Source organism: Puntigrus tetrazona, chromosome 5, assembly GCF_018831695.1.
Source record: "Puntigrus tetrazona isolate hp1 chromosome 5, ASM1883169v1, whole genome shotgun sequence".
Taxonomy (NCBI): domain Eukaryota; kingdom Metazoa; phylum Chordata; class Actinopteri; order Cypriniformes; family Cyprinidae; genus Puntigrus; species Puntigrus tetrazona.
The window spans coordinates 24,386,355-24,409,890 of record NC_056703.1 but is presented as its reverse complement, the minus strand read 5'-3'; the positions used below and the strand labels follow the sequence as shown (position 1 = coordinate 24,409,890).

At 37.7% G+C, this 23,536-nt stretch overlaps 2 protein-coding genes across 20 annotated transcripts in view; one reads left to right on the top strand and one right to left on the bottom strand.

Moving 5' to 3' along the window:
* Nucleotides 1-377: 377 nt before the first annotated feature.
* cd180 (CD180 molecule) lies at nt 378-2,896 on the top strand. The gene is made up of 3 exons (XM_043239350.1): nt 378-540; nt 666-826; nt 927-2,896. The coding sequence occupies exons 1-3, from the start codon at nt 400-402 to the stop codon at nt 2,656-2,658; spliced, it is 2,034 nt and encodes a 677-aa protein (XP_043095285.1). The 5' UTR covers nt 378-399; the 3' UTR covers nt 2,659-2,896.
* Nucleotides 2,889-23,536, bottom strand: part of mast4 (microtubule associated serine/threonine kinase family member 4) — an 85,413-nt gene continuing 64,765 nt past the window's right edge. For 11 of the 19 annotated variants that reach the window (XM_043239302.1, XM_043239305.1, XM_043239308.1 and 8 more), the window contains 22 exons: nt 22,628-22,782; nt 22,316-22,391; nt 22,012-22,221; nt 21,787-21,888; nt 21,122-21,254; nt 18,946-19,013; nt 18,638-18,729; nt 18,156-18,364; nt 17,562-17,700; nt 17,153-17,285; nt 16,710-16,875; nt 15,084-15,185; nt 13,859-13,984; nt 13,316-13,428; nt 12,474-12,595; nt 11,969-12,186; nt 11,521-11,718; nt 11,202-11,428; nt 10,922-11,044; nt 10,675-10,811; nt 10,163-10,347; nt 2,889-9,726 (listed from right to left, as the gene is read on the bottom strand). In XM_043239302.1, the coding sequence (XP_043095237.1) occupies nt 5,759-9,726; nt 10,163-10,347; nt 10,675-10,811; nt 10,922-11,044; nt 11,202-11,428; nt 11,521-11,718; nt 11,969-12,186; nt 12,474-12,595; nt 13,316-13,428; nt 13,859-13,984; nt 15,084-15,185; nt 16,710-16,875; nt 17,153-17,285; nt 17,562-17,700; nt 18,156-18,364; nt 18,638-18,729; nt 18,946-19,013; nt 21,122-21,254; nt 21,787-21,888; nt 22,012-22,221; nt 22,316-22,391; nt 22,628-22,782 (7,002 nt within the window). In that variant the 3' untranslated portion in view covers nt 2,889-5,758. The remainder of the gene's footprint in view (nt 9,727-10,162; nt 10,348-10,674; nt 10,812-10,921; nt 11,045-11,201; nt 11,429-11,520; nt 11,719-11,968; nt 12,187-12,473; nt 12,596-13,315; nt 13,429-13,858; nt 13,985-15,083; nt 15,186-16,709; nt 16,876-17,152; nt 17,286-17,561; nt 17,701-18,155; nt 18,365-18,637; nt 18,730-18,945; nt 19,014-21,121; nt 21,255-21,786; nt 21,889-22,011; nt 22,222-22,315; nt 22,392-22,627; nt 22,783-23,536) is intronic. The other 8 variants (XM_043239303.1, XM_043239306.1, XM_043239318.1 and 5 more) reach the window with 2 other exon arrangements.

Here is a 23,536-nt window from a genome sequence, read left to right as displayed (position 1 = left end):
ACAGCATAAATAATAATAAATAAAATGAAATGAGGGCGTGCCCAGGAAATCAGAAAATGAACACTCATTGGTTCCAGTGACAACTGTATATAAAATGTATTTAATTCAATGAAGAATATTTCCCCAGGTACCTCTGTCGCACAACTGTTAGTTGTTTTTTTTCTTTTAAAGCAAAACCATTCAGGGTTAAAAGAAATCACAAACAAAACAGATTTTTGACAAACTGAAAGAGGTCAAATTTTCCCAATGTGAGAATGCTATGTTTGCTTTCTGCACTTCATCACAGTGATATCCTGTGGACCTCTAAATATACAGAAAACTATTGTTAACATGAAGGGAAGTTACAGCGGAACACTTCTCGTTTCGTGGGATGTTCCTCTATTTTACCTATATATTTGAATGAAGAGGAGACACTTTTCTCTTTTTGTCCTGTACACTATGGAGAAGCATTTTGTTTTCTACACGTTATGTTACACTATTCTGATTTACCTCTTACCGCATAATGAAGCAACACCATGGGCTAGGAGACAGTGTCAACAGGTACATTTATGGTTTTCAAATTTACGGATAAAAATGAGCCAATAATTAATATACTGTTTGTATTATGTTGCAGTGTTTGATGTAACACTAATGATGTTTCGTAATTTAATTTAATCTTTTTTCAGATAGCAAATGGCTATGATTGTAGTGATATGGACCTACAAGTCATTCCGGATGAGATACCAAATTCTGTCCAAATTTTTAAATTTAGCTTCAACTATCTTCCTGCCCTATACAAGTTTACTTTTCAGAGGCTAACAAGCTTGATTTATTTAGACCTGACAAGGTAAGCAAAACAACTTGTATTTCAAGATGAACTGTGTAAAACTGTGCATCAGAGAATCTAATGGGTTTTTCTCTCTCACATCTAACCCTGTAACTCACAGATGTGGCATCACTTTCGTGTATGAAGACATTTTTAAATATCAGTCTGACTTGGAAGCCCTTATCCTAATAGGAAACCCACTTGTGTTTATTGCAGAAAAAGCTTTTTCTGGACCTCTAGCGCTCAAATATCTAAGCCTTGCTCAATCAAATATACAAAGCCTATCAGACATCCCGTCAGATAATCTTGCATATCTGGAAGTTCTGGACCTTGGGGGAAGTGAAATTCGCTCACTAGACGGACTAAGCACTTTCAACTGGCAAAACATGCACCGCCTACGGATGGACATGAACTCCATTGAGCGGATAAGAGAAGATGATTTAGCACCACTCCGCAATGTGCACGGGATAAGCGTCAGCTTTAAAGGGAACGATTTTGTCGATATTGAACCAGGTGCGTTTAAGTCACTGAATTTGAGTAGTCTTGATTTCAGTGGCTGTCTCAGCAAGATGACCTTCTCCTCTCTACTGAAAGGGCTTGAAGGTCTTAATAGCAACAGACTCAACCTGGGATTGTATGAAACCGATCCAAAAGTGCACATACCATCTGCTGCACTACAGTCTTTGTGCAAGGTCTTCGTTACTGAGCTGGATTTCCAGCTTCAGCATTTCTTAGACCCGAATAATTTTCCATTTGATTGCCTTAAAGGGCTTAAAAAGCTTGACCTTACTAAAGCCCACCTGGATTTACTGCAGTTCAACATGACTGGCCCATCTACATTGTCCTATCTGGTGCTAGATGAGAACCGCTTTAACGATGTCTGCAACATCAACACCAGAAACTTCCCCTTGCTTACGTACTTGTCTGTGAGCGGGAACTCAAAGCAACTCAATTTTAGCAGCAAATGCTTGGAGAGTCTTGGAAACCTTGAAGAGCTGGATCTCAGTCTTAGTTTAGTAAATCCCAGGGGACCCTGTTGCAATGACCAGCTGTTTGGTCTGAGAGAACTGAAGCTCCTCAATCTCAGCTATGGCTCACAAATGTTGTGGAGTTCACAGCCTTTCGGTGCAACTCCACAGCTGGAGCACTTGGACTTCAGCCATTCATACTACACTTTGAATGACAGCTCACCTTTCAGCAATCTACAGAATCTCAAAACTCTGAATCTTTCCTGGTCAAATACCAGTCTGACAAACATGCACCTTTTCAAAGGGTTGAAAAATTTGCAACTCCTCAATCTGAAGGGGAACACAGTTCAACGAGGGGTTCTTACCCAGATGGAGCTCTTTAAATACGTCCCTCTTTTGGAAACCCTCATTCTGTCTTCGTGCAAAATAACTGCTTTTGAAGAGAATTTGTTTAAAGGTCTCGTGCATCTCAGGCAAGTAGACTTGAGTGAAAACACCTTGGTCAAACTGAGCACCTCTGGATTTTACTCTCTGAATTTTCTACAACTTAACTATGCCAGTAATGTCATTGTGACAGTGGATGTTGCAAGTGTTAAGGATCTGGGAAATAATAGTACTGTTGATCTGAGCTACAATCCCCTGGTATGTAACTGTAGCAACTTTGAGTTCATCAACTGGGTTGTGAAAAACAAAATCAAAGTCAAACACTTAATGGAGACTACTTGCAATGGCACAGGAACAAGGATCGTCGATGCTGAACTTCAGTGTGAATTACCTGTCATTGTACTTGCATTTGTTGTAGTTCTAGTTGCAATCTTAATTGCATTGGCCATTTTCTGCCTTGTCAGAAGAATTAGAAAATACTCAAGATATTCACAACTGTGAGTTAAGAAGAGTTTGTTTGGTCTCTCTCCAAATGCAGACCACATAAACATAAAACATGAAAATTGGCTTTAAGTTGGAGATCAACATCAACAACAAAGCAAAAACTGACCAGAAAACAAATTGACTAAACTCTGTCTTCAAATAGCATATCTAAGTAGTGTCCTCAAATCTACTTCCTTGATTATGAAGATTTGAAGTCTTTAAAGAAAAAAGGAAAAGACAATAAAAGGTCATTTTGACATGCCTTTTTATTTTCAGTATTATACAACTTTAGAAGTATAAATATTTGTTTAGTATACAACATCTATGACATCCATAGAGCTTTCTGTGGGTGATGTACAAAACTCAAAACCACATCTCTTATTGCACAGATCCTAAAAGACAATGATAAGCAGAATCATCTACATAAACACTGTTTTCACACATAGAGAGAGGAAAGAAAACTCCAGAAAACAAGCAAGAACATACTGAACTAGAAGGACAACATTAGGCTACCACACCAACGGTCTTCAACAGCAACTGTCTGCTAAGAGGAACTCTCACTCACACACACACACACACACACACACACACAAACACCGATCACAGCGTAACTGCCTGTGATGCAGCACATTAATTTGGCAAATAACGCAAATGTACAAAATATACATCCATGAAGTAGTTGTAAACAAACATTTAATGTGCTTCTTAAAGGATTTAAACATTAACTGTCAGAAAATGGAAGAGAGAAAAGAAACACCGACAACATTAATGTCTGGGGTTAATTCATGGCAATACTATTGATATTGGAGAATAGACAATGCATATGTCCTATAAAACATTCACATTTTATCATTAAAGTTTCTATTATGTTTGTTCTTTCCCAATAAGCAGTTTGTTTTTAATCTTAAGGTGCTTCGCAGCTCTTTAGACCTCCTAAGCTACATCTGTAAAGCCTATAATTAACTGAAACGTCATCTGCTAATACAAATCTACAATCTTTTCATTATAGATTCTCTTTACATGGTGCATTCTGTTGTTTAGTTACTTATGCGGATCTGTGTGTTCAGCTCAGATATATATATACTCTCTTTACATAAAACATTAAATCACAAATACTTAAATATCATACGGTAATATAGCCTAGATGTTTCACAATATAGGTATACTGAAACTGGCTTAGATACACAGTCGCTTTACTTTAAGCTGGTACTTGATGTATGCATACCAGCAGAGCTATAGCAGGTTCAAAGTTCAGACCAAACGTTATCAAAAGACAAAATGCTTCTTCCTTTTTTCTGTTCTGACGCTAACCTTCGGTGGCCATTATGCAACTGCTTAAAGGTCGAATCCAGCACAACTAATGACAAATATGCTTTTTAAAGTTTGAGCGCAAAAAAGGAAGGAAAGCTTTGAAAGGTCTTGAAGGTAAAAAGTGCAGGAAATGCGCTTAGCCGTCCTATTGCGTGATTAGAGATGTTAATAGCACAAATGCATTTAGTAAAGTATTACACAGTCCCCATTTGCAAGTGCTTTGCATATGAATATGTAAGAAATATGACTGGACATTAAAAAAAAAAAACCTGAACATGCAGTGAAACTTCTGACGTTTACCATATGCGCCGACTACCAGCTCTGACATGTTGTTAAAACACATTTGATTATTCCCGTATAAGCCCTTGTAACCAAACCAGGGGAAACGCATCATGTTCCTGTATGCCAAATGTTAGCCCTAAAAGCTTGACATTTTTCTTTTTTGAAAAACTGATTGTATATAACCTACATAGTAGCAAACCTTAATCATGGGGAAATCCTTCAGTCTCTGAAACTTGCCTTTTATATAGTGTGCTACATCTGCCTTGTCCCTGTTTCATGTCAATGCATGATTTCCTCGTTAGTGGCATCAAGTATAATGAACATTCGGAGAGCAACTCTGCTGCGTCACTTAAAATACATTTCTGACAATGCATGTGGTTAAGCCCTACATACCTTAGTGAAACTTCAAGTACACTTCATTTCAGAGTGAGACTATCATTATTATGCTAGTTTAGACTCTATATCAGCACAATTACTGAGCAGATAACATCACCAGGAGACTAACATTAAGTACAGTATACAAACATAATATGACATAGCAAAATATATACATATAAAACATACAACACTCATTTTCAACCGACCCCTCTGTACAATTAATGCTGCTGTATTTACAATATATTGCATAAAAATTAATCCTTACAAATGTATGTGAAAGGAATGTGAATTTCACCATGACCTGCTAAGAACAGCAAGTCATATTTCCCCAAAAAACTCTAAGGCCCCTTCCACAACAATTCCAGAACCATAAGATGATTCCAATATAAAATAGTTCCAGGTGAGAAGCACAGGACAAAGTGCTTTCCCTCTGTGCACCACTACCCAAAACAAAACTTTGCTGACAAGGTCACAAAAAAGGAAAGAAAGAAAGAAAAAAAAAAAAAAACAATCAGTGAATAAAAAAAAAGAAAAAGTGATCCGTTCTGCTTGCAGAATGTAAGCCACATCAATAGCACCATTGCTACATATTTTCCTAGTGGTTTTAAAATACATCAAAAACCAGTGTAATACATGATAACGCTAGCCTGAATAAGCGTGAAGCTTTTTTTTGTTTTTGTTTTTTTTTTACAGTCAGTTAACATGCACCTTCATCTCTAAATTTGAGGTGCTTTTTGTTTGGTACAATTACACTCAACCATTATTGGCACAGTTCATAATCCTTAAAAAAGGCATCTACACTCCGTCTCCCCAATTATTGCACACGCCACACGTTACAACATCGCAACACAATACAATGACTAATTTTGGCGCTTCTGCGAGATCTAAAACAAGACCACAAATCAGCAGCAAAACAAGTCAACATTCAGCCTACACTTTTTTTTAGACATAATATTAACGGAGAATGATAGATCACAACACAAACTAACAAATTCATCTCTGGTTTCTTATGAAAACCCAAAGTAACAGCTTCACCGGTCCTCATATAGAAAGGGTTCATGATATTACATATAGACAAAAATGATGCTTACATCCTCAGTCTTTTTAAAACTCAATACGCTTGGCAAGTACAATACAATACAATACATCACTTTTTACAAGTTGAACCACGTGTTGTATCCTTTGTTTGTTTAGGACGGACTGAATCTTTTTCAATAGTAGTACTATCCTTTGCCAAAAGCGTGCCTCTTGATGAGTCTTTGCGGTTAGTTTTAGGTGCTGACAATGTATCTAGTGTAGTTTCCTTTCTCTTCTTTTCCACTTGCTCTTTTCGGTTGGATGAAATTTGTTTGTCAGTCACCTTTGACTCGCTGGAGGCATGTTTAGGGTCAGGACTGGATATAGTAGTAGTAGTTGACCCTATGGGATCACTTGTGCTAGAGCCCTTGAGAGACTCTGATCTTGGAACATCAATTCTGGACTTCACTTGTTCCTTTGAGGAATGTCCAAGTGATTCAACTACAGAAGTGTTGTTCTTACATGGAGGAAGTCCACTAGAGACATGGATTTTAACCGCTGGCACAGGCAACACTGGCACAGAGCCATATTGAGAACTAGTGCGGGTCTCTTTATGGGGCTGAGTTTTAGTTGTAGACAAGACTGACTCTCTTTGCTCCTTTGGTTTTACTATGTTGTCTTTGACAATAGGCTGTAGCTGTGCTATGTTTTCCTGCTTTCCCTTATCTTCAACTGCCTTCCCAAAAGACTGTGTAACAAGCGGAGAGTCTACTCGTGGCTTGTTTTTGGAACTCAAAGGGGTTTGTTTTAGTGTAGCACTACCAGATGGTTGCAACTGTTTTATTGCAGTCTGTGCTGGACTTGTCTCTGTCATGGACATGTCTATAACTTGCTTCTTGGCCTTCTCAGTGTCTACATCAGCAACAATCTTGGATTTCTGTTTTTCTTCTGTTTTAATTGCAGCTTGCACATGCACAGTGTCTTTTGTTGAAGTATTGCAACATCTAGTCTTTGGTGGGCTTGCACCCGTATCCACTGATGTGATATTCTTGTTTACTTGGCTTCTGAAGAAGGCTTCCTGCTTTTCACAGTTTTCTGAAACTTCAGCTTTGACTGAAGGGATAGAGGCACAAGTAACCTTTTCACTCATACTGCATTTGGAGTCCTTTTTAGAAGCCATTTTATCTCTTGAGTCCATTTTGTCTCCACATGCTGGCAGGGTTATAAGATCCTTCACCATTAAATTGGATTGGCTACTTGCCTCCTCTGCATTTACTTTGTCTGCATGTTGATTTTTGTTTAAACCCTGTTTAGACTGATGGGTTTGCATACTAAATTCTCTGCTACCACTTGATGCACCGGAATTTTGTGTTCTGTCTGAGATTTGTTTGGAGAGCTGAGCTGAAATACTGGCTGTCTGTCCCTCTGCCAAGCCGACAGAGCTTGAAATTTTGGCACAAGTCTGATCAGACTGTGGAGGTTGGATGGTGGTTGTTTTTACTTCAGCCAACCCAGAAAGTTGTGGGGTGGTGCTTGCACTGGATTTGGATTTTGAATCAGTAGCAGGCATGTCTTTCAAAGGGGCAGAAATGACAGATGGAGATTTTTTTCTTTGAAGGGTAGGCAATGAGCTTTTAACAATGGTCTCAGGTGGATCTAATGGTGCCGAGACAGAATACACAGTTGATGGTGTGACAGAGGAAGCTAAAGACAGACTCTGTGGAATGGATGCCATTTCTTTGACAGATATCGCTGGTTTAGTCTGCCCTGAGTCAGCATCTGAGGTTGGAATACAAGCAGTTCTGTCTCCCAGTGTAGACTTGACATTTTTGTCCGAACACTTTACTTTTTTGTTAGATGTTTTGCAGTCCTTCAAATCGCGAAGGTGCTCTGTATTGATTTCCAGCAAGTCTTTGGTGCTATCAACCTTAACTTTTCTATCTGTTACAGTCTTGGTTTTAGCCAAAGTTGGGCTTGATGTTGCATGTGCACTGTCCATAACATTATCTGATAAATGGGCCTGCTTTATTACTGCAGTGGTCTTTGTATCAGCCGGTTTGTCTTTATTTATGCTTTCCTTCTCTGTAGACATTGCTGGACTGCATGAACTAATCTGTGTCTGACTAGGCATACTATTATTTTTGACAGAATTTGCTTCTGGGATTTGCTTTGCAGAGTTGAGTTGGGAAAAAACAGCAGAAGACACTGGGATTTCCTCAGGTTGATTTGTTTTAATAAGAACCGGTTGTACGTGCTGAGTTTCGTTTTGCTTTGGAGATGTATCTATATTTTCCATGTCGTCTTCCTGGTCTTCATTGCTGACTTCCCTGATGGAGGGTGTTTTCCCACATGCAAAGTGAGCATTGTGTCGTGCAGCTCTTATCTCCTGAGCTGTCTTAAGCCTAATCTCCGATTTCACAGTAGTATCTATAGACTCCACTTTAGTGGTTGTAATCTGCAACTTCACTCCATCATTAAATTTATTTCTATCATGCAAGGCCTCATTGCAAGCAGAACTTACTGTAGAGTCCTTATTGGAAACATACTCTTCTTTTGGAACTGTTTTACTGCTCAAATACACATTGTCCTTATGGTTAAGTGTCAAAGATGTCCCTGAATGTGAACATTTCTGTTTCTCTGTAGTTTTCAGTTGAATTGGATCTTCTGCCAACATAGAACTTTCAACATGGCTGTCTGCCATTTTGGAAAGACATGTTTCAGTCTTGGAAACCCGAGGACCAGAAAGCAGACCAATGTCCAAGGTCCCCTCTAGTGGCTTTAAAGAGGACACAAGCCTTCCTTCCAATTTGTACTCAGAGGAGGTCTTCCTGATAGGACCATCAGAAGAAATCATCTGAAGTTTTTCTACTGCACTCTCTCCTCTTCCACTAAAAAGTTTGGGGGCCAAAGTTTCAGAAGGGCCGTGGATGTTGCACATGCCCCCTTTAACATGTTCTAAAGCTAACGAAGAATCCAGCTGAAGACTTTTGGACCTGGTGGTGTTAAAATGAATGCTTTCATGAACACCAGAGGATATTCGACACAAGGAGTCTTCTCTATCCTCAAAGGACTGCCTCTTTCTGGCAAACTCCATGTTGGAGGCTTTGAAATCTGGTTTATTGCTTTCCTTCATTGCCCAAGATATTTGACGATCTGATTGACATGAAGGTGATCTCCCATTCTCACTTAAAAGTGATACACAGTCTCCACTGGTGACAGACTCAGCGATGCTCTCACATACTCTTGGATTAAGTTTTTTGTAGAGGACATCCTTCAAAGTAGCATTTGTAGACTTGTCCAGGGATCCAGATTCTGAGCCCTGGGGTCTCACACTGGGACGTGTAAGGACACTCCACTCCTTATCTTCAGCAGCACCATCCACATCTTGCACGGTGTCTTGTTTTTGCATAGACTCTCGTCTCTCGACCCAGTCCTGCCTCTTCACCACCACTTTAGCTTTTAGCTTCTCCCGATCTAGCTCCTCTACTGACTCCTGACGACCAACTTTGCGAGTAACAGGCCGCTTTAGGCAACCCTGTTCAGCAGGTCTCACCCGAGTAATGGTTGGTGGCTCACAGGAAGTACTCTCCTCTATGGATGGTGGGATATGCTCTCCTCTAGATGAGGCCTCCACTTGAGACTCCTCTTGGGTGACCTCCAAACTGTGTTTTCGAGTGCATAAATGTTTTTTGTCACCAGCATAAGAAGGCGAAAGCTTCTCCTCAGATTGAACTCGCTTCAAGAGTGGGGACCGAGGAGGCTCTGCACTTTTAGGTCGTACCATATGGCGTACAATAGTTGGGGGTGAGTGCATTTTGGCAGGGAAGGCCTGAGAAGTTTTGGAGCTTCCCACAGTGTGAGTCAACAAGGGAGATGGTGACCGCTGAGGAGAAGTTGGCTGAGGCTGAGGGGTCGGGGAGGGTGTGCGAGCCAATGGTGAGAGGGGAATGCTCCCTGCTGATTTACGTCGACCCTGACGTAACCGCCCAGGTAGTTTAGGACCCAGGCCATGGAGAGTGCTGGGTCGGATGTGGCCAGAGCCTGCTGGTGAGTTAGGTGCGCTAGAACTGGGGGAGCTACTCTGTGATGAATTGGCACCTGGACGAAAGAGTGGAAAGGTAAAACAACACAATTTTTTATTATTACTTTTATACAGATTTCATAAATTTGACACTAAACTGAGCAGGAAGTGAACAGAACATTAACACTGACAGCCCCTTACATGATTATTGTGTGTGTGTGTGTGTGTGTGTATACATTATACACATGTATATATATATATATATATATATATATATATATATATACACACACACACACACACATATATATATATATATATATATATATATATATATATATATATATATATACATACATATATATATATACACACACATATATATATATATATATATATATACACACACATACACATATATATACACACATACATATATACATATATAATTTTTTCTTTTACACATTTATTATTATTAAAATGTATATAGTTTTTGTAATGTAAGACACATACCTGACTGACTGAAGTCAGGTGTTGGGCGAAAGGCAGCTGTGGGGGAGCGTGGTGAGAGACTGTGTGTGGGAGATCCAGGTAAACTCTCTCCTGAAGAAAGCGAGCGGTTTAATGAGGAGAAACTACGGCTGGTGTGTAAAAGTGGAGAGGGTTGCATGGCAAAACGCTTGAATACTGAGCGGCGCCTGAAAAAAGCAACAACAAACAAACAAAAAACACACTGGGTGATGAAAAATGATTATACATACATACATACAATTTTACTAATATTTTTAAAATAGTAGGTTATATACTGTACATACTACACTGCAAGCAGCAGAAAAGTGTAATTTTCTAATTTTCTTTTCTGAACGATGTGTATAAATAATGCAGCAACAGCTACATCTAGTGGAAGTGTGGGTTCTTTCTACTGAGGTGTATGTAATTTATCCAAATATATGTGGTTATGTACTGTAAATAAACATTTGTAAAACTCGAAATAGACAATAATAATAGTTTTCTTGTTTTCTTACCTTTCTTGAGTTTTCTCTTTCTTCGGCTTCTTGGTACGTCTCACCATTTTGCTTCTGTAACTATTTCTTCTAGCTGGACCAGTTTTGATGGATGTATTTTCAAAAGGAGTTGTGGAAATTGCAACTTTACTTCCACTCTGTGAAACAAAATCACATGTCATGTACAGACATACTGTGATACAAACTTAAATGGGAAACAAGCAGATAAAATAGTGCTGTAGGTATAACACTGGTTGGATTATTTTACCTTCAGCAAAAGTTCCACCACCTCAGTGTGAAGCAACCCATGAACTGTTTCTCCATTTACATGAGTGATCAGGTCTCCAGCCTTAAGGCCAGCCTTGTGAGCAGGACCACCATCCTCTACATTCTATTTCCAAACAATGCAATATACATTAGTAAATCATACATGGTTCGAAAGTTTTGTGTGATTCAGTAAACTGAGATATGAAACATTTAAGTGAGACTACACTTTGTCAGCTGTTTGCGCTCTGTAGTGGCATTCTGGACAACCCTGTCACACTTACCCAGACCATGTGATAAACTGTATAAACGTCACTGTCACAGGCGTAGACTCTGATTGCTCGCAGAGTAAAGCCAAACTTCTTTCCTGAGCTGTGAATGATGATTGGCTGACGACAAACGACACCACTGAGGGAGGAGTCTCGACTGGGGGAGGAATCTCTAGAGGATGGGTCTGATGACAGCGAGTATGGAGAAATGGGGCTTGCCAATGGTGACACACCAAAAACATCTGGGGGAATAAAATCAATAAATCCACCGATTGGCGCTGTGCAACAACAGGCAACCACCTTTCAAAAAAAACAAAAACCCTGTAAGACATACCTCCAGGAATCATGAGTGACAGGGCACTGGTAGATACTGATTTTGGGACTTTGCTGATTGCATACTGTTTCTCTGTTGTCTCAGGTTTTGGAGCAGTCAAGAAGGAGGCTGTATCAGAGGAGGGCTTACAGGAGCTGTCTAGACTCTCCACTCCATCTACCTGTGATGGTGCCTGATCCAAGTGCTCAGAGAAACTGCCTACTCAAAAAAAAAAAAAAAAAAGAATTAATTGTTATTTTATTTAAATATGAATTACTATCTATTACTATTTTCAGTTTCCTGGCCAAGAAAAACATCAAAACACCTGCCTCAATCAATAAATACACAGTGGGACTTCAATGCTTACAGTACTGCATGTACACCAGTAGTGTGTGAAAATTTACATGAATTCTCTTGAGACCTCAAACGCAAGTACATTTATTTAATTAATTAATTCATCCCTGTATACCTGAGAGGGTGGAGTTACTGATGGTGCTACAGGGTGTGGTGGGATCAGGCTCTTCCTGGGGCAACTCCCCAATACTAAAGGTCACTTTACTAGGGTCTTCCAGAGCGAGGGAACCCTCCCCGTCTTCCACTTCTGCAGAGATTGCAAACTTAGGAAGAAGACCAGAGCATCTGCTCAAGCTGGTGCTCTCAGTGTCAGATGAATGAGATAGAGAGGGGCTGGAGAAGAGAAGCAAAGCAATGGCATTATCTACTTGCAAAGTTAGATTCAACAAATTTAAGATAGTTTTTAGCAACATAGAAGCTGTTTTGCAAGTTGTCCAAAACGGTCTATCAGCTCTAAACAGCTAACCGCTTCTTAAGAGTGGACTATGATGTAGGCCTTGACCTCGCTAGAAGTACAATAGTCCAATCTAATCAGCCATCACAACCATTAATGACAAACCCGGACAACATAAAAATCATCTACCATCAGAAGTTGGATTTTCCCATTAAATTTAACATACATCTCAGTGAAGTCTGGAGTCCAGCTCAGTGAGTCAACAGTGAGAGAACTGTCTGTTGTCTTCTCTGGCTGTTCTCCTTTCTCTTCCAGCTGTCCTCGAGACAGATCCAGACTACTGTAAACCTACACACACCCGATACAAACAAGCAGCATGTATATGCATCAATAAACTTCATTAGATCTTGCAGTAAACATGTGTCATAGCATTCAAACACGAGAATGGAATACAGAAACCTGAAAAGTGAGGAAATGTAAGCTGAAATGCTTCTGCTGGTTATTGCTAGGTTTCTCATAAGGTGTTTTTTTGTGATTTCTGGGTGGTTGCTCCCAAACCAATTAGTGGCAAATGTGAATTTGTACAATCTTATTCCACCAAGGTTTGTGTTTGGATTGGGGTAATAGATGTAGTTAGATGCATAGATGCATGCTTGCTTTTTTAATATTGATAATAATAATATTCTTAATAAATATAAAGAATACATAGAATATGTAAAAAAACAAACACACACACACACACACTTTCAAATTAAGCAACAAACCCATAATTATAGCAGATATTTATATAAAACAGCCTTCACCAGATTCTGGAAGCAATTGATACTGCAATGCACCAAAGCTTGCCTGAGAACAAGGACATGCACAGGTATTTGTTGTGTGCAATGTTGTTCCCTGACCTACAAAAATATATCCCTCTAACAAAAGCAAATGCATGTAAAGCTATGAGCTGAGCACTATGGCAGAGACAGTGCTGGCCAAAGTTTTCCAAATTTTTAATGGAATATATACTGAATCATTCTGTACTGCATGAATAAAACGGTGTGCAAGGAAAAAAACACAACTCACTTTTGAGAATCGGTGTGAGGACGAGGAAAACTGCCTCAGTTCCACATTGAAATCTTCATCATTGGTATCATCCTCCTCCTCAGTTTCCAAGTGATGGTATCTATCAGATCGTGCTAAGATTGAAAGAGCAAATGTGGTGATGTCAGTTGTCAAGATGCTCTCATGTCAGTAATTTTAATTATTCTAAGAAATATTAAAAGGAAATTCAAATCAAAAAGAAACATTCTGTCAGCTAGCTTGGTCACTATGCAGTACACAGGAGAAAAAGCAGCGTGTCTACTTAAATCTATATTGTACTATAAAAAACATGAGAAATAATCTAAAAAAAATCTAAACTAGGGCAAACTGTAGACATTTCCTCAAACAAATGACAAAGATTCATATCATCAAGCAACTGTGCTATACTAATATATGACTAATCTATCAATCTGGAAACATGTGATCCTCCCTTAAAACATAAAAACAGACACGGCATTGGCTCTCAGCACTGAACTGCTTGCATGGACCATGAAGGACAATGACTTCACTCCAGCTGTCACTCACTGTCAAAGTAGCTAGTGTCATCCTCAGACTCCAGCTGGGGGATGAACTCTGCCTTCTGCCTCAGCAGGCTGTTCCAGTCCAGACTGTGAAAAAACTGATGGTGCTTGACCTCATATGCCCCTCCTGCTTAAAGAAACCAATCCAATCAAATGACATAAACAACGCCATAAAGCAACAAGTGGTAAATTCTATTCGCTCCACTTTGTGTATTAAATATCTGTTTTGTTTTTTGTAGTTATGTAGGCTGTGGTTTCACAATATTTTTTACTTTATGTGATGTCAAAAACGTAATGCTGGAATGTTCTTAATACCACCAGAAATATCTTATGTGAGTTGTGTAGCGGCTTGGAACCAGAGTGGATGAATCTAATGTTTTGAGGAGTATGTTTGGCTGTTAGTTACTGTACTTTGCAATCACATATTCTAGCTATGTCTTGGAATATATGACCCAAAATAAGAATTTTCACCATATATAGTCATCTGAACAAGCCAGTAACAAGTCTGCCACGTTTGTTCTGACCAACTGAGGTAAAAATATTACAATAAATTGCGCTACCAATGGTGATTAAATCTAATGATCAATTATCTCATATGATATCGAAGCATGCTAATTATTATTTTTATACTTTTTTCTCAAATTATCAAATGTTAACAACATCAGCATTGTTTGACTATGTAGACTTCAGTCTAATCTAATTGCCATGCCGTTCTAATTTTATTTTATGAAATTCCCCCTTTGAACTCATTTTCTTTAAAATACAAATCTTGTGTAATCTCAGGATATCTAATCAAAAGCACATTTAAAAATAGAATATAATTTCATTTCATTTACATGTGTTTTATAAACATCATCTAACATAATTTCTGGATTACAATCCTCCATCACAACGATAAATCTAATTATTCTAGCTGCTGAGAGAAAAGGCTATAAACGATGCGCCACATGCAATATCCAAGTAGCCAGGGAAACTTTTTTTATGTTTACAGATATAACATTAGAGACTTAATGGCACAGTGCTATGCTCAAATTTCCCGCAAAAACGTACCGGTACCACTCAAATTGGAAAACATTATTAAAAGCAAAAGTTGTGAATTTAGCCATGTATTACTTTACAAATTCTAAAATATCTTTCTGGACAACTAGACATTCACTTACATGCTAAAAGCGATTTTTACTCACTTTTAGAGCTTGGCAAGTATCACTACAAACATTTTGAACCCTTACCCGTGCCAAGGCGCTCCAGAGGGTTCTGTCTGAGCAGTAGGGTGATCAGCTCCTGAGCATCAGCTGGTGGTGCATCCTCTCCCTCCGGCCAGTTTATTTCATCTAAGACAAGAAGCAGCAAACGGTTTCATCCTCATTAACCAAATGAAACAAAATCAATATCTTTTCCAAAAAGCACTACTTCTCATTTAAAATGAAAGCTCCTCTCTGGTTTTGTTGGGTCTTTATTGTACCACAGAACTGTTCACTTGTGCACAGCACCAAGGTAATGAATACAGAGAATATTTTTACATATGAATCAAATGCGTTTATTAAAATGCATCAAAATTCCTGATACAACATAAACAGGCATGCATAAAACATCCTAATATTCCACTTTTGCATGCATCAATTCCATGCATGGATTTCAAATATCCAGAGGTTATTTGGCAATTTTCTCTAATAAAAAAACATGGCCCTTGACTGCAATCATTTGTGGTTTGATTGTGAGAAACAACAAAACTGAGCTTAGATCAGAAAGAAATTGGGACTTTAGCATAAAGGCCAAGGGAGTGAAATAAAAATGAAAAGTGCTTTGTTTGTTTCCTGACTGTCTCTACAGCAACACAAGCCTCCTATTTGAATAACATTAAGCAGCATGAATATGCATCCAAGCCCAGGGCCACAGCAGCTCGCTGGGCTCATTAATTAAGACTCACACCTATGCTAACCTCAAAACAGAAAACTAACACTAAAGGTACAAATGGAAGTAGAAACATTTAAGAGCTGCATTTTTCTGGCTAAATGTATTATAAGATTCCACATAAATGTGTTGCCAATTGAAATTTTTATTTAAGAACAGAGCAAATATATTGGTTCAAATCCATGTTTTTATCATTAAAAATGTATCGATGTATTCTTGCATTTAATATAAATTAGATTATTATAAATCTCTTGAAACCAAGAATATGTGACTATATAAAAACTGCATTATATAAATTAATATTATATAAATTAATATTATATATATATATATATATATATATATATATATATATATATATATATATATATATAACTAGAAAATATAATATAATTAAAAATAAAATAATATATATAAATAATACTAATGTGACAAGCTATGTGCAAAATAAATGAACATTTCTGTTTCAAACTGAATAAAATATATTTTTTGTATAATAGTATACTTCATTTAAGAATGCAAAACATGCTGGTGTTGAAGTCAAATCTGATTGCTTGAAGGTAAGACATTACTAATATCTGTGAGAGGCAAGCTATGTGGCAATGTGTAATACTTAATGTAAGTATTTTGTTCGGATAAATTACAATTTTATTAGACATGTCACACTTTGATTCTTCTCATATAAAAACAGAATCACATGTGATTTCATTTGCATACGACAGCAATGAACAAATCCAGAGAGATCAAGGTTTGCATAACAACAGGTGGAGGATAAGAACAGGAGACCCACATGCCTGCAGGGGTCTTTTGCTGATCCTATGAGATACTGATATGCATTAATGAGAAGCATAGTTGAGATTACGCAACAGAGTCTGAATCTGCTAAAGCTCTTGCTGAATGAAGCAAGCCCATATTGCATAACAGGAATTCAGAATGTGACTGACCGCTGATGACCTGGCCGAACAATTCTTCTGGAGTGTCTCCAAAAAATGGTACACAGCCCACCAGGAACTCATAGAGGATGATACCCATTGCCCACCAGTCTACTGGTTTCCCATAGCCTTGCCGTAGGATTACTTCTGGAGCAATGTACTCGGGTGTCCCACACACCTGTAAAAAATGATGCCGATATTACAAACCACAAGATCAAAAAAGCTGGCCATAAATGCTGATGTGTATTTTAATCTAGCTTAATCAACAAAATTGCTTAATAGCATGGCCATGCTAGTCCTGGATCAGCAACAAACCAAAACTAACGCACACTAATGCATTCTTCTCTAAAGACCAGATTTTCAGAGCAGATATCAAACATAGAGGTTACGACAAAGACTATGCAAATTCAAATGAAATCTCAAGCTAGGATTTTCACAGATAATTTGATCTTTACCTGTTTGTCAGAGAACTCTCTTGCATCCTTCTCAATGTGACCCTCATAGAGGTTCGTGGTCATGTTCATTAACCCCACTTTTGATAGTCCAAAGTCTGTCAGCTTGATGTGTCCCATTGAAGTGACCAACAGACTATCATAGAGAAAGAAAAAAAATTGTCAGAATTATCAGAGGAAAAAATACTTGCTTGAAAATATATAGCTGGCATCTGTTGCATATATATATAGCATAACAAAGATATTTTTCCAAACTGAAATCAGGACCACCAGGTGAACCAATACTAATCGCTAGCTAGAACGTCAGATCAGATTCCATCAGATTAGATTTTTCTCAGATTGTTCACTGTTTGTGTTCATTTCACTTTATTTATGCATGTGGTAGTTCACTAATCAATCCCACGCATCTTACTTGTCTGGTTTGAGATCTCTATGAACAATTCCATAGTTGTGGAGATATTCCAAGGCTAACACAGTCTCAGCAAAGTACATCCTAGCCATGTCCACAGGGAGAGGACCCATGTTCTTCAGCAATGTAGCACAATCCCCTCCTGCCGGGATATTAAATACACAAAGTAATGCTAAATACAAATATGAATATATTGGTTAAATAGTGTAACAATTTGCATAAAACTAATTTTATATTTGCATCACATTTTTTGGCTTAAGTCTCATTTATTTGTTAGTTCACTTTGTTGAAAACATTTTTTTCCCCCTGAAATTTGATACTGAATAAAGCAAATGTAAATTATTTTATATTTTATTTGTTCACTAAACAATACTTGGTTAACAGCTTACTTAAATAGCCGATTAAAATTTGATTTGGTGGTTACAAAATGTCACAAAATGTCAAACGTAGTTTGATAATTATTACCAGGTCATGGATTTATTAGTCTCTTTATGGTTACTCTGCAATCTACGTCAATACCTCTGCAATGTTACCATGTATGTATTGCATTACAAAAAAAAAAGAAACACTGCCCAAAACTGTGAATGTACAGCATACCTTCAACGTACTCCATAACCATGCAAAGATGTCTGCGAGTCTCAAAGGAACAGTACATGCTGACCACAAAAGGGTTCTCAGCAAAAGTCAGGATGTCTCTCTCCACAAAGGCCTGCTGAATCTGGTTCCTCAGCATCAGGTTCTGCTTGTTAATCTTTTTCATGGCAAAACGCTGCTTTGTCTCTTTGTGTCTGACTAAGTACACCGCACTGTGGGGAAAAAAAATAACAATGGTTTAAATTAGGAATGCATGACAATTTAACACACTGTAACCAGACTTAGAGAAAACTAATTTAAAGGCCTAAGCTAGGAGTACATTACTACGATGTTGTTTGCTGTGTTAAATGCACTACTATGTGTACTGCAAAGCATTAGCACCACAAAACATACAATGCTTAAAATGTTTACCTAATAAGTTGATTTGCATGACCTCATTGCATCACATGCATCGCATGACCTCATTGCGTGTTCTAGTTACTTACCCATAAGCCCCATTACTGATCAGCTTGATCATCTCAAAGTCGAGCTCACAGGGTTTACGCCGGTGACGTAGTGCTGCACTCAAACTGTGGGACTGGATATATCATTTTAATAACATTTACGCTTTTCTAGAAAATGAATGACATATTCATCTTCATTTTATTCTAATGTACATTTTCCTGTTTAATAGCTTCTCTGTGGCATGTTTCAATAAATCACAGTCTGTTTTATACTACATATATTTCTGAATCAAAGTAGTGTACTATGTCTTGTTGTCTTGTCTTAAAAAAATAAATAAATAAATACTTACACTGACAGACTCATCTGTCTCAGGAGTTTCTGCAATCCCACTGTCGTAGCTAGTTAACTGGGCAATTTCTGCAAGACAATGACAATTAATTAGATGCTGGACTACAAAATATATTTGGAAACAAACTTAAAAAAAAATGGACTAAGAATGCAAGCAATCACAACAACAACCCTTTAATTTTTATTTTTGCTAAACAAAACTGATATACCGTTTAGTTCCAAACTGTTGGACATTTAGCTTTGAATACATATTTACATAACTGTGAGTCTTCTGTGCGGAATGTTTTTCATCATTTAAAAGACTACTGTTAAAATAGCCAAAACTATTCTTCCATTGCTTCATCTGGAAGAAAACCCAAAACAAAACAAACAAACTAACTAACAAGTAATTTTTCCAAAAGAGTAACTTGGTAGAGCTGACTGCTGTGGTTTCTAAACGAGTTAAATGGTGTGGAAATCAATGGTAAAACCTACACACATCATGAAACATTTACTTGGAAAAACTGCCACTCTGAACAAATCCCAGTGAGGTAGTTCTCAGGGGGCTCCAAAAGTAACTGACGAACAGCAGGAGGTAATGAACCGGAGGGTCATTCGGCTGCCTCGAAAGACAACTAAGCCCCATCAGAAAGCCCTCACAACAGCTGCCGATCTACATTTCCAATCATCACACCAAATGATTCGGATGTTCTCTGAGGATTAGAAAGCCTTGGAGGGCTTTGTAACCAACACTGCTTTGGCAGAGATGGTAAGACAGAGGCATCAAGGTCTACGAGTGTATTCTGTTCTCATTACCGATAACGACAGTCCCGAGTACAGATTCAGAGATTTGTTACAATATGTTGTGTTTGTACCAGGCTTTCAGCTAACGCTACAAAAAATAAAACTCAGAAGAAAAGATAGAAAACATTTTCTGCGCTTTGGTTTGTGACCTTGATATACTGTTAAAGGTTGTGAGCAATAAATTTAAAGCCTTTAAAGCCTTCTGGTGTGACAACCCAATTTTATCCTTATTTTTACGTAAAATTCAGGGGCGAAAAAACCTGTGAAATTGATAAGATCACAAATGGGAGTGCAACAAATTTTGTAATACGACACTAAAGTAGCTTCATTTTAGTCTTATTTATCAATATTTTCACAGACAACTTTTTATTTTTATGGTTATTTAACACTGAACCACAAAAATCAGATCTTGATCCAACAAAACTAGTGGCTCTGACAAACTCTTTAGTTAGGATTTCCAAGACTGATTCAAAAATCTAATAGTCAAGGCAAATCAGGTTATATTATATGATATACCTATATACTACTAGTCTTTTTTTTTTTGTCTCTTCTGCTCACCAAGCCTGCACTTATTTGACCCAAAATACAGTGATATTTAGAAATCTTGTTTTATGTATTTAAAAATATTATTAATTTCAAAGCTGGATTTTTAGGATCATTACCTCAGTCATGATACTTTAGAAATCATTTTAATATTTAGATTTTCTGAATTATTATTATATATTTTTAATTAATTTAATTTCATATTTTTACATACTTTTAAGTACAGTTATTTTAAGTAGTAAAAATATTTAACAATATAACAGATTTGCTGCATTTTGGATCAAATAAATGTAGGCTTGGTTTGACTGGTATTGTATATATATGTATGCATATATCAGGAACGTTCTGTCCATATAAGCTGTGAATGCTCTGCATACTCTGCATAAGCTATTTGAAAGAATGGGTTCACAGAATGGCCAAATTATTATAAACATGTTTATGAATTGATTCTTGATAAACTTGATAAAGTACGTAAAATGACTGCGAAAGTTGTGATACATTTTGTTCCATAAAATAATATTTCTGTTGATCACAAAAAGCCTAACTGAATCCTTCATGGTTTAATGTTGTAAAACAATAAAACAAACTCCCAAAAGAATAACTCGTTCTATAGACACAAACTGTGGCAGATCCAGCAGCCTTAGTCTGAAAGCCATTTCTTACTCGACTGATAAAAACCTGTGTGCTAGAAGTTGCATGATTTTCAGCCAAGCAAACTAAAACAGAATTTTTACTCGCTCTTGGCACTGGTGCAAAAATGCACCAAACAGCTTACAAACTGGCCATGAGTGAACCCTTTGAGGTCCATACTATATATAAAAAAAAAAAAACATGTACTGAGGTCCTCCTACCCTCAAGTGGGTCCCTTGTCAAACCAAGCTGGCTGATAATGTAGCGAGGGATGTCGGTCTTGATGCCTTGGCCTTCTTTGGCATGACCCTCTGCAGCCTCCAAGAGATGATAGAACTCTTCAGGGTCAAACTCCTACAAAATAGAGAGTATTAATCACTAACACAAATCTTTTACCAAACTGTACTAATAGATTCTTACTTCTTGCATGAGGTCATACGGATTTCACTGCAAAAAAAATAAAAATAAAAAACACTTTTCTACCTTAGATTTAAAATGTCTAAAAATTCCTAAATCAAGAAGGATTTTCTAGAAAAAGTAAAAATGATAAAGAATCTATAGAAAAAAAACAAGTAAAAAATAAGTATGTTTCTAATTAAAAATAAACAATAAGCTAAATAATCTGCTAGTAGGGTAAGCAAAATAATCTTGTTTTCTGTTTGAAATTAGATTATGCTTACCCCATTGACAGATAAATTAGCGTGCTGCTTAATTTAGAGTTTTTTTAGAAAGCAAGACAATTTTTTTCCTTGTCTACAAAATACTTCTTGATCTAAGAATTTCTAGTTAATTTGGCCGGAAACAAGACAAAAAAATTGCAAGCTAGAAAATAATTTTTGCAGTGTTCAATCAAGATGCCTCATACTGTTGGTTATAGACAACCTACCAGACATTCAAGGAGTCGAGCAGGCCTGGCGATGACAATGAGAATCTTCTTTACCAGCTCCTTGATAAAGGTCACCTCTGCACTCTCCGATCGCTCCGTTGACTGAACAATGACAGAAAACATCACAAGTGGCATGCATTAATGAAATCAGAATAATTTAAATACAGAAAGTTAGTTTTAGCCCAGCAGAGCAAAGAAAGAGAAGTCTCTGGAGGCATCATTTACCTCCTGAAAGAGCCTTTCCAGTTTATCCGTGAGCTCACAGAAGTATCGTGAAGTAATGAGGCCGAGACGGGACTTTTCCAGGCAGTCTCTGGCTAGCTCAATGATCTGATGGTGTGCGAAGCTGAGGACACCGTCTGCCAGGGGCAAGACATTCTCAGGGGAGTTGCTTTGAATGATCTCCTTGATGCGCTCCTCCATCTGAGCTGTGGCCTGAAGGGTGGAGAATACAAACCAACAGTGAATTCTTCTTTAAAGATACAATCACTCAACACCGAAGAAGGTTGGTGACATGGGTTACACTTACCTTGGGAAATCTTTCTTTGTATACATGATTCATCATGATAATCTCATGGTCACAGCACGATGGGGATCTTCCGGGACTGTCAATGCAATTTAAGAAAAAACATTTTTTTCAGCATATACTCAGTCATGTGATAATTCTTTATAAAACTCTGATGATAATAATACTCTGAGAATAAGATGGAATGTGTCCCAGTTTGTATAAGTCCATATATTTTTAAGTAAATCCCTTTGGCATGCTACTGGTATGCAGTAAGTTGGAGGGTATCTGAATTGTGATGCAATGCGATACAGATCTCAGAGAAGATTCCTGTACCTGAGACTGCGGGAGCGTGGCCGCATAGGTGTAGCTCTCCTGCGGTCATCTCCAGTAATGCTCTCGGTGTAGAAATGCTTGGACAGGAAGTGGAGCTCGTCTGGTGTGGGCTGGAAAGGCAGCTGGTGGAGCTTCTCCTGTGATGAACAGGACGACTGGAAATGAAACGAAAATACATTGAAAAAGAAAAGAAAAAAAAAGAGAAAATGAAATGAAAACAAATCAACAAAGAAAAGATGTGCAGATGTGTTGTGTAACACATCATTAGGTGATAATGCAGATGATGGATAAAACTAAAACACATAGCAATGGGTTTTCGTGTTTCTTCACGATGATGTAAGTCTTCAAATGATGTGGAGCAGAGACCTCCATCAACACGCAAAGTCAAGCATCTAAAAGAACAAATCTAATTCTGAAAAAACAGGTGCTAATTATTGGGCCTAAAAACCCCACATGAAATAACCTAGAACACTGTCTAACACTTAAAGGCCGCTCTTTATCATCAATTAAGACCCTAGGTGTGCTGTTTGATAGCAATTTTTTCTTTGAAAACCATGTTCCTATCATCTGTAAAACTGTGTTTTTCTCATCTCAGAAACATAACTAAATTGTGACCTATGCTCTCAACATCAAATTCAGAAAAGTTAATTCATGTGTTTATGACCTTGAGGTCAGATTATGACCATATAGAACCACGAATTTTGACCATGTTAGCCCAGTTCTGTCAACGCTGCACTGGCTCCCTATAAAACATTGGATACATTTTAAAATCTTGTTAATTACTTATAAAGCCCTGAAAGCCCCTCAATACTTGAGTGAGCTCTTATCACTTTGTAGTCCTGCATGTCCACTGTGGGTCTCAAAACTCTGGCCGTTTGATAATATCTACGATATCAAAATCGACTGTGG

Bases quoted from the DNA above. Each gene is read 5' to 3' on its own strand.
- cd180 (XM_043239350.1), top strand. From the start codon at position 400: ATGAAGAGGAGACACTTTTCTCTTTTTGTCCTGTACACTATGGAGAAG. The intron at 541-665 runs GTACATTTATGG...ATCTTTTTTCAG, and splicing joins CTAGGAGACAGTGTCAACAG to ATAGCAAATGGCTATGATTG. The intron at 827-926 runs GTAAGCAAAACA...TGTAACTCACAG, and splicing joins ATTTATTTAGACCTGACAAG to ATGTGGCATCACTTTCGTGT.